General features: G+C 46.3%; 1 protein-coding gene across 9 annotated transcripts in view; it reads right to left on the bottom strand.

The window, feature by feature from the left end:
• The window catches only part of Atp2b3 (ATPase plasma membrane Ca2+ transporting 3), a 79,253-nt gene that overhangs the window by 7,542 nt on the left and 60,546 nt on the right, over nucleotides 1-11,165 (bottom strand). For 4 of the 9 annotated variants that reach the window (XM_029534128.1, XM_029534132.1, XM_029534127.1 and 1 more), the window contains one exon: nucleotides 885-3,838. The exons of 1 other annotated variant lie outside the window; for it this stretch is intronic. In XM_029534128.1, the coding sequence (XP_029389988.1) occupies nucleotides 3,813-3,838 (26 nt within the window). In that variant the 3' untranslated portion in view covers nucleotides 885-3,812. Of the gene's footprint in view, nucleotides 1-874; nucleotides 3,839-8,633; nucleotides 9,081-11,165 lie in introns of those variants that run through there. 4 more of the 9 variants (XM_021187392.1, XM_021187396.2, XM_029534126.1 and 1 more) reach the window with 4 other exon arrangements.

The following is an 11,165-nucleotide window of genomic DNA, read 5'->3' as shown; positions in this document are numbered from 1 at the left end:
ACACACACACACACACACACACAGAGAGAGAGAGAGAGAGAGAGAGAGAGAGAGAGACAGAGACAGAGACAGAGACAGAGACAGAGACAGAGAGACAGAGAGACATTCACACCTTTATATATATGAACATGTCCGTGTGCATGTATGCATACATTAAATACAACAAGTTCTAGCAAACTTGTGGCTGGGTATATATAATTTCCTGAAGAAAACCAGTTTCAAAGAGCAGTTTGTGTACCCAGGTTCACAGTAGCATTAGTCACAATGTTTAAAATGTGGAAGCAATGCAAGCATTTGTGATTATGTGGCTAAACACAGCATGTCTGTGCAAGCAATGGAATATTATCCAGCCTTAAAAAGGAACTGAAGGTTGACACCTGCTAGAGCATGGATGACCTTTCAGGATACGATGCTCAGTGAAATGGGTCAGTGATAAAAGGAAAAACACATCTCTCATCCTACTTCTAAGAGAGACCTTATATGAGAATGTTGCAGCCAGATTTACCAATAGACAATAGAATAGGGTTCTGGGGAAGAGAAATGGGAAGTTGGTGGTAAATGGCATGGCGTTTAAGTTAGAAAAGCTGAAAAATTTCTGAAGACAAAATTGTCACAATGCTCCCACTGATCCATAAAAAGACAGTGGCCTGAATATTTTCAGCAGGCTTTACGTGGTTGAACCAGTCACTGGGAGCACAGGTGTAGCATCTCTTGCCCACAGGGTCAGTGCTCTTTCTTGCTATAGAATTCATCAGGACATCAGGCACAGGGGAGGCCATGCCAGTGGCTTCTCCTGCCATGGCTCAATGGCATGCGGACACCTTTGTTTGGTTCCACATGGGAAGTTACCAAATAATAAATTACACATGTGACTCAGACCCATTCATTTTTTTATACACAAAATTTTTGATCTATTCTTTAAATTAGGAAATTCAACTACAGATTTTAATTTATTATGCATCTGTGGTCTTCCTCATTAAGATATTTTGTTCATTTTTAACAGGCAGATAAAAATGTAAAACATATTTATGAACTGAACACAGTTGACCAAGCCATTCCATATAGTATAATGCTTTATAAAGAGAAGCTTCCAATGAGACAGGTTTCTCAGCCTGAAGACTGTACAAGAATCAGAACAGATGATGTGGGTTCCCAGGGCCTTTTCTGAACCCCACAGCTCAGCATAAAGGCAGCCTGGATATCACACAATTGACACTGACATCAGGCAACTTTACACAGCATCATCAAGGGTTGGCTTTTTAATACATAGTGGCCATTTGCTCTATGTGTATGTCTACAACAGAGGATGACAAGAAGCCCATGAGCATAGCTGGACACAGCTGACCTGCTTCAGTCACATACTCCACATTTTGATTACTTATTGAAGAACACAAAGACCCTCAGCAAACCAAGTTGCCCTTTTGCTGTGGTGGTTTAAACAAGGACATCAGGGAACAATTTACAAATGGGAAACATTCTCAATATGCCCTTTAGAAAAAAGGGATGGCTTTATGTGATCTGTAGCTGGCATTTTAAAGTGGAGTTTTCTTGTAACCAAAATTCTTTTTCCCCGAGATGTGACTACTCCTGCTCAGGGTGACATGGCATTGGTGTGACCAGTGGGAACATAGCAAGTTTCCATTTGACTTTCTGTGGATGCCAGAAAGCTGAGACAACCTTTTAGTGGTGTGGGAGGGGAGTGGGACAAACACAGTTCCTGTCTATCTCTCAATTCACACCTGTCTCCTGGCAGACAAACCTTGAGCTCAAGTGACAGGCATATTTAAGAGTGGAGTGATATTCTAGACATCTTCCTGAAAAGTGTGACATCCATAAGTTCAGAAGGTGAAGAAACCTCAAGGGCAGGATGCTACCCATTTCACCTCTGTTACAGTGGGTGTCCAGATTCAGGACCTTGGAGCATAGGGGAGGGTCAGCTTTTCACTAGGAAGAGAGTCATCAGCCTGGGCTTCCCTGGAGGGGCAGCAGACATTAGACCTCTTTTATCTGCCTTCTCTCAGGCTATCACTCTTTCTAGGAAAGCAGGCTTGGCACAATGGGTGCCCACACTGTCAGGACAGGCTCCTGGAAGAAAATATCTCAGGATTTCCAGACCTGGCTTTTCTAGTCTTACCTGTCTAGGTGGACCCAAGGCCTGCTGACTGACCCCATGCTCAGTCCTCACAGGCCCAGAAGAGGCAACAGCCAGAAAAGAACAGTGGCAATGTTCTGTTTCTATAGTTATGCCTTCTGGGTTGGATTTGTCCTGTGGGCAAGAAGGCCTGGGCTGGAAGCATACTTTGGTGGGTGACACACCCATGCCCTCGCAGACACTGAGGAGATCCAGTGAGTACTTGCTGTCATTTGCCAAAGCACATAGTACAAGTTCAGAGGAACAAACCTTTCCTAGCATCTGTCTCTGCTCCATCACAGCTCTTCCTAGGGTTCATCATGTTTTTAAAGTTGGAGTATGAAAACAGAAAGCTGCCAGCCAAAAATGAAGGTGTTGGAAATGAAGTGGAAGGAATCCAAAATCAAAACTTGCCTTGCTGCACACTGGAGGGGACCACTGTCATCAATACTTTGGTATTTTCCTTTTAAATAAAAATGCCGTTGAAAAGTTTTTCTCCTCTACAGATAGAGGTCTCAAAGCACAAAGGTTCTAACTGCAAGGCTTTGCACAACACTCCCCAGACTGCCTCTTCTGGAATCTCAGCAGGGTCAGGTATGGAGATCCTCGGATCAGGGGCTTGGGAGGGAAGTACAGTACCAAGAGGATGTTTTTGTAGTCTTGTTCCCTGAAAAGAACCTTGCTACATTCAAAAATGAAACTTCAAAAGGGAAATGCCTGGTGAGAAGAATAGAAATATCATGCCAGTAAATAGTTCCTTATTCTTTAAATATGAATTTTGTCATATATATGTATATGCATATAGACACATACATATAGACACACGCACACACATGCGGTCTGCAGATGGGTTTTGTGTGCTTTGCAGTAGAAGGTACCTTTACAGGTGGCTCCCTCTGGTGGCCGATCTGCACAATGACCTCCTTCTTGGTTTTCATATACTTTTTTTCTTTTTTTTTGATATGGGTATAGCAAGGCTCCAAATAGGCTCTGGTAGCCCCTACCGCATTGCACAGCCCAAATGGTGAACACCTGGTAGAACTAGTGTTCATTAAAAAAATAAGCATCAGTAGAAAAATGGTGGGAAGCATATCTTGTGTCATGCTCTCCTTTTCCTTCACATTGGGTGAAGAACCTCCCTCCCTCCCTTTTCTTTCTTTCTCCTTCCCCCACCTCATGGGAACTTAGTAAGAAGCCTAGTAGGCTGTGCCCTTATTGAATTCAATTGGCTTCCTGAAAATACCACATAAATAAAGTCTTTAGCCATGTTAGTCATTTCCCTCTTTGGCAGGTGCACGGGTTCCCCTCGCTGGGTGCATGTGTGACTGTGTGTGTGTGTGTGTGTGTGTGTGTGTGTGTGTGTACACGTGCTGAGAAAAGTTTCGGTTAGAGGGATGTCTCCATGCTGTGGAGTGGGCTCCCGGGCCTGGAAGAGAATGCTGAAGAGGTAGCTGACTTGGTGGCATGCGTGGTCAGGTAGATGCCGCTGTCTATGGCGTTGTTGTTCTGGTTAGGGGGTGGGGGAGGTGGGGCCCTCAGGCGCTCTTCGTTTTCATCCACATCTGTGTCATCGATGAGCGGGATATTGTGGGTGTAGTCATTGATCAAAAACTCGGGTGTTGCCATGAAGTTATGGATGCAACTCTTGGATTCTGGTTTCTCCAGGCCTTCATAAAGCGAGCTACGGAATGCTTTCACCACCCGGATCTGAAGTGGAGGGGGAGGGACAGAGCAGAGCCCACATGGGGGAAGGGAAGAGGAAAAGGGAGAGGAGGAAGGAGAAGAAAGGAGAGGAGACAGTCAATGGCTAGCTGGTGCTGGAAAGTTGTGCCCATATCAGCGGCTGGCACACTGCATGATGAATATTTACACAGTGGGGGACTTGTAGGGAGTGAGATGGCTTTGATGGACGGTGTTAAGGGTTTGCAGGTCTGGGCTTTCATGTTGAAAACATCCCTGATTTGGGTAGATATCCTGGAACAATGGGCTTATGCCTGTTCCCTTCCTGGTTCTTGCTCTGGAAACAGGACTGGCTTAGGTGGCACCTGAGGTATTTCCTCAATATGAATTCCAGTTTGGTAAAAGACAAATATACTGAGGTTCTCCAAAGAATGTGTCAGTGGCCATTTCTGCAACTACATCTTAGTCCTTCTTTCAGGGGCATACCACACACTTGAATTCCCATTTCTGAAAACTTCTCAAGCCTCCCTAACACTGTTCTTGCCTGGCATTCTTTTACTTTACCAGAGGCTCTGAAATCACTTCCTGTACTGCTTCTTTGTCTTGGGATGTCACAGCTGTCACTGTCTCTTTTTCAGAGCTCTGAGTCTAACCTGGAGGCCAAGACTGAAAATGGCCACATGGGTTTGCATGTACCAAGCCTATTCTTACTCAGCTGTCTTGATCTACCAGTTATCTTTGTAGTCTTCTGCCAGCTCTGTATCATAGTTACATGTGTCTGATTTGGTATCATTAGATACTTGGTGGCCTCAGCAGCCTTTTGCAATCTTGCCTTCTGTCTGCTCTCCTCCAAACCACCCCTATCCTCTTCCTCTTCTTTGAGCTTCTATTCAGACAGCTTGTCCACATGCTCTTTATTTACCCCACTCTTGTTTCCAATTCACATCAGCATTATATTTTCCAAGGAAGTGCTTCCCATAATACTTGGACCTTCCCACCACTATGGCCATGTGCCCTGAACCAAACTCACATTCCCTTCAGCCACCTGCACCTCCTGCAGGGCAGAGCTTTTAGAACTTGCCTGAGAATCAGCTTGTTCCTCCTCTGGATTTTCCATGTTCACTCATACACTCCAGTCTCATGTTTTCAAGCCACAGAGAAGCTGCCTCTCTGATCTCCCTGGCCCCACATGCTGGATTCCTTTGTGCTTTTAAAACCAGAGGTCAATGAATAGGCTTCTGCTAGATCTTATACAGGCCAGTACCAGCACAGCTGCCCATATCAACTGTCCCTAGAAACACAAAGCTAGCCATGATGGCCTTCTGGTAGTGTAGAAGGACTACCAATTCTCCAGGAGGACAACTGGGTCCAGTTAGTTCCTCCCTGTGTGAGGCAGTGGGCACTTTATAACTTCTAAGTCATTTCAAGGAGCTAGGATTTGGTTTTCATGGTTTCAGTAATGTATTTATAAACTCTGGTCAAAAGGTGAATGAACCCTGGACCGCTTCTGGTTTTGTAAATAAAGTTTCTTGGCAAGCTGCCATGCCCATTCATCTGTGTACTGTCTGTGGCTGCTGTCATGTTACAAGGGTAGGTTGTGCAGTTGCAGCAGAGAGCTGGCTTGAAAAGTTAACTATGTTTACTTGGTGGTCCTTTATAGGAACAGTTGACAATGAATCACCCAGACTACAATGAGTCCCTTTCAGCTCTCTAGTTAGGACCTTAGGGGTGACAACTCAGCCAGGTCAAGTACAATGCTCCAAAATCACAGCCTTTGGAATGCAAAGAACTGAGTCAAAAAGCTCTAGAAAATTGGTATTTCCAAAATCCACATCTAAGATCCAGTTCGATTTTTTTTTTCTGTTAGATTGTAGATGGCTAGCTGTTCTGAGACTGGCTGCTTAAATAGGGTTAACATAGAAATTGAAAGCTATCACCAATTTTAATGAGAAAAAAGATAATTCAAAGCCAACATTGCTTCATTAGGTTTTGTAGGGCAAGACTGGAATGTTGATTCTGGGGACATCACTAAACTCCAGTTGTCTGCTATATCACCATGTCACAAAAAAGAAAATGAACAGCACATTGTTGCCCTTGACTCTGGGAGAATCTGTTAAGTCTTCCAGCAATGCCCAGGTGATTGGCCACAACACATTAATTGGACTTCATGTGGTCAGGCCAGACCCCCTGTTCAAACCTATTTATGGGTTTCACTGCAGCTGCCTCAACTCCAAAGTCCTTCCCTGAAGAAAAAATTCAGGTCACAAGGAAACCCTCATACGGTCCTCCCTGCCTTTTATAGCTACTGCTGCTCTGGCCTATTCCAGTTGCTTCTTCCTCTGCTAGATCCGAGCACAGAGTGCCAGATGTACCAGCACCTGTATGTCACATGCACACTATGTGTGAAAGAGTACAGTGCCTCTGGTTCAGAGGGCTACTGGCTCCAGTGTTTTGAGTCATCTTGAGGGTAACATCTGAGAATGAATCAGCTCTGCTCCAGCTTCTTTCTTGCAGGCACTGAAGTCTGGGGCTGTTGATCTTAAGATTGGGCATTTTCAACCACCTGAAGGCGGAAGGGCACAGGTACCTCCAGGGAGACTGACTGGTCCAGGCAAAGCAGCAACCGCCTGTTCTGGAAGGCAGGCCTTGTGATAGGTGCCTGCAGGCATCTCCAAGACCCTGGGATTCCTTCTTCCTGATCTGGAGTTTGGTGTTTCTGGCTAAGCTACAGCCAAAGATGAGTTGAGCCCATGCCATGCTCCAGCCCACAGTTTGTCTTGGCCTCTCCTTGGCCTCCTGTCTGGGTTTTTCACTGTTCTACACACAAAGCTTCTCCACATCTACTCTTCCCCAGGGCCTTCAACAACCCTCAAGGTCTATCTGACCACCTAGATGCCATCAATGCTTTGAGTACCGTATCCAATCAGGCCTGCTTTTCATAGCCCACTCCTACTGCTCCCAGGTGCCTCCCTTGGAGGTCCACTGGAACTCTCACTCTCCCATCCTCACCATCTTCATGACCATCTGGGCCCAGGGTTCTAGCCAAATTTCAGAGGCACCTCACTAGGTCCTAGCCCATCCCGTTTACATATTTCACTGTCAGTTTGTCCAATGGGATCAACCCTGAAATATTTCACCAGAATCCCTGCCCTCCTCCATTACAGTCTCCATGTCCTGCCTGAACGTTGATGACCTTGGTTTGCCTGGGGCCTTCATTCTGCCTCTGTGCCTGACACACAGCTTCTGACTAAGGGTCTGATGACCCTATGGTGGCCTGCAACATCCCATGTCCAAATGATGTTTCCAGGCTCTTTCTGGCTACTGAGTCAGACCCTGTCACTTCCTGACCCAACTACAAATATTCTTGTAGGTGATAGTATTGGCCTGGGTGGTGACTGGGGGTGGTAAATCATGGAGATTTAATTTATAGCCCATTTGCCTATAGCATAAAGACTTTTCTGTTTGTTTGTTTGAGTCAGGGTCTCAGCATACAGATCAGGCTGGTTTCAAACTCCAGATCTCCTGTTTCAGTATTGCTCCCTTACCCAGTGCTGGAATGACAGGTATGCACCACCAGATCCAGCTTTTCAGGGTAATTTCACATCAAAGACTTCTCTAGGAAAGATAAACCCTAGATTGTGGCTGAGGCTTCTGGGAAAAACAAGGGAATCAGGTTGGTCTGGAAGAGAGTGTCTCCAATTGCTTATCACCCAAATGAGGTGCTATGGCTCATCGACCTCATTCCTTAGCATGTGCCTCACTTCTGCAACCCTTCATGGCTAGTGTCCCAGGAAGACTTTTGATACTTCATCTTTTTCAGTCCTTAATCAAGCAAAATACTTGATGCTTCCTCAACTTCCCCTGAGCTCTTCCCTAGGCATTTCCCCCCTGACCCTTCCCTAATATCCAGGGACTGCTTCCTTAGCCTAGGTGCTCCTGTGTACTCATAGCTTCCATTGTACCTGCCTTCCTGTTGCTCTTTCAGTTCCAGATGTCTGTGGCTGAGCCATATCTCACTCTCTGATACAGTATCAGCCACTGACAATCCCACTACTTCTTTCCTTCAAATGACATCCAGAATCTTCCACTTCACACCCACCCACCAAAACTGCCACAACACCAGGCTCAAGCTGGCTGCCACAGGGCCTTTTTTTTTCTTCCCTAGTCTCTTACTGTTACGGTTATGTATGTTACTGTTATGGACTCACAGTTTATCCTTCACATGGCAGCTGGTCAGTCCTTTCCAATAAATACCTCCACCAATGCAGGGAATTAGTAGCCGCATCTCCCACAGAAGACCTGTAGCCTCAACCAAGGGCCTGCCTTGGCCTCTCATTCCATCTCTTTTACTACTTCTATTCCCTGACATATTCCTCTCCCAGACCCTTGGCATTGTCTGTCTGTTCTGCCACTAAGATTCTTCCTCAGTGAGCCTCAGGGCTCCCTCCCCACCTTTCTGGGGGTCCCCCAGCACCCAATCAAAAGTACCCAATCGTATTATTTTTTGTTCTGTGTCCTCCCAGTGGAAACTAACCACTAATGCCAAGTAGGACTTTTCTATAGACTTCAATGGTGTCTTCAACATTCAGTGAGCTGTTCATACTCATCAGATACTTGGCGAGTGAGTATAAAATGACTGGTCCAGCCTTGCCTCTGTCTTCTATGGTAGAAGACACCTTTCCACCCTTCCAAAGCTCTCTACCCACTTGGCTGTAGCCAGATAGCTGGAACTGCCTGAACACCTAAGCCTCCCAATCCCAACCCCTGCTTAGCTTTGAACAACACCCCCCTACCCCTAGATCCACCATAGATTATCCCACATCTACTATAGCCATCCTTTCTCTTTCCAAACCAGGCTGCATTCTCAGAGAACTTGTCTTCAGTAACCTGGAACCTAAGATTTTGAGTGGTCTCTTCACTTCTCCTAGGAGGCCTGTGACCATGTACAGTTACTCCCTTTACTGCTCAGAGAAAAGCCACAATGTATAATATCCATGTGGCCTAGACAGCAGGGCATGCAGGGGAAAAGCTGCTAACCTGGCACAGGACTGGTGAAGATGTTGCAGACCAAGCTGCAGTTCATAAGCAGCAGCAGAAAGGAATCAAGGATGCTACACATGTGCTTCCCTAAGCCTTCGAGTGTATGTGTGTGTGCCTGTGTGGGTGAGTGTTTTGGGGGGTTCCATGTGGAGGTCAGGCTGTTGGTGGAGAGTTGAACAAAAGTGTAGAAGCTGGAAACTAACTGAGGGTCTTGAGGGAAGGCTCATCCCTTAAAAAGAATGAGAGAGAGAGAGAGAGAGAGAGAGAGAGAGAGAGAGAGAGAGAGAGAGAGAGAGAAGGGAAATAAAGGAGAGAAAAAATAAGCCAAGGGTCTTGAACCACAATGGCAAAAACAACAGTAGATAATGCCTGATACCTTCTAATTCTTTGGCTAGAGAAAAACTTAACTGGCCATGGCTGCAAGTTGCTTCTTACTTTTGTGCACTTACTGTCCAGGACCATGGGAACTACCTATTGCCTTGCCCTTCCAGCAGCCAAGGCCAGCAGCAGCAGCAGTGAGGATAGGGAAGGCTTGAATAAATTCCACAAGCTCTCAGCTGCTGCCCATATGGCAGTACTCACTGCACCTACCTGCAGGGCCTCAGACCAGGGTTGCATTTTGTTTAGGAATTTCTTGGAAGCTTGTTTCCCTGGGGTTTAGCCTGTAGTTCTAGAAAGGGTATGACAGAGCCCCAACTAGAGAATTGATTGATGTCTTTCCTAGTGTGGAGCCAGTATGCACACTGTCAAACAGCAACAACAAAAAGATTGCCAATATACTCTCCCTAGAAACCAAAGTAGGGTGATGTGGCTCAGCATCGATTAACTTCTCGAGAATGGATCAAACTTAAGACTGTATGCCAGCTCCTTGTCAAGGTGTGGAAACATGATGAGCATGACTTCCTGGGCTCTGGCAAAGCTTCAGGGGTTCACCTGTTGTGGTCTAGCTCCCTCCCCTCAATGGGGGTGAAAGGTTTCTGTGTTGCAAAATCCCTTTAAAATGAGGCAACTGCTGTGGCCAGTGGTTTCCAAATTCTTCATCAAAACCTGGAAGAAGCCCCTCTGGCGATATGGTGCTCAAATCTTTGCTGGCCTGTGTCAGTCAGAAGGCATTTTATCTCCAACTACTGAGACAGTAAACATTCGAGTATAGAGGCCCACTCCTGCTGCCTGAAGGATGGGCTGGGCTTCACTGCTGGTTGAAATGAAAGGGTCCTCAGAGTGAGCTTTTGTTGCTTGGCTGGAGAGAGAGGGGCAAGGGTGTGTCTGTGTGTTCCCATGGGAAAGAGACAGAAGAATTCTTAGACACGAGCCTGCAGAGAGGCTTTGATGGTGCCAGGTTCCAGGCTTGTCTTTCCAAAGAGATCATGCTCCTTTTTGTTCCCATTAGGAGGGAGATACATAGTGCTCTGGGTTTTCTGCTTCTTTGCAAAGCTGGATGACTGATAAACCCTTTTGAAGTTCTTGACAATCACTAGGAGAATGAAGTCCTACAGCTTTAGTGAGTATGTGGCTGGGGTGAGAAGGGACATTATGAATACTCACAGGGAATAGAATTTCACAGCCTTATTGTTTCCTGAGCCATCCATCCAGACTGGTCTTCAGGAAATGGTCCAGATCACAAGAAATGAGGTGGCAGCCATGAGGGGGAAAACAAATATGTTCTGGACCCAGAGGACTACAAATGAAATGGTTGTGGTGGGACAGCCTTGAGGCAAGGCAAGGGAGGAAAAATGGCAAGTAGGAGATCATGACCAGCTCAGTCTATGCAAGGGGCATGTAGGGATATGGAAGGACTCTTGTGTCCAGAAGCAGCAGGACATAGAGAGAGAAAGAGAATAGAGGAAGGGAGGGAAGGAGGGAGGAAGGGAGGGGAAAGAGACCGCTTGCACATAGTATGGGAAGTTAGAAAGGATGAAAAAAGCATACTGAGCCCAAAGGATCCTGGTCCCCCTCTCCCTTTAGCTTTGGAGTTGTTCTCTGGCCTCAAATGCACAGGATGAGTGGCCTTTCTCCCTAGAAAGCCTGAGGCTCTTAGTGGGAATGCCTTCCAACAGGAAGCTTCTCCAATGCCCAAGAGCCGCAGGCTCAGTCCTCTGGATTCTGAGGGTTAAGAGGCAATCTGGCCTGAAGCAAATGAAGAGGATGGAAAAGTCCTCATATATGGGGCCATGCTTCTCCTTAGGAAACCACATGACCTCTGGGGCTAGTCAGGACAGCTGTGGTCCAGGGGAGCTCAATCATGGCCTACACTCTGCTTTCCTTTCCAGCAGCTCTGAACCTCTGACAAGTTCCAAGAAGATGGGCAGGGTGA

This window comes from Mus pahari, chromosome X, assembly GCF_900095145.1.
Source record: "Mus pahari chromosome X, PAHARI_EIJ_v1.1, whole genome shotgun sequence".
NCBI classification, from domain to species: Eukaryota; Metazoa; Chordata; class Mammalia; order Rodentia; family Muridae; genus Mus; species Mus pahari.
The sequence above is the reverse complement of the archived record's forward strand: the minus strand, read 5'-3'. Positions and strand labels throughout refer to the sequence as shown.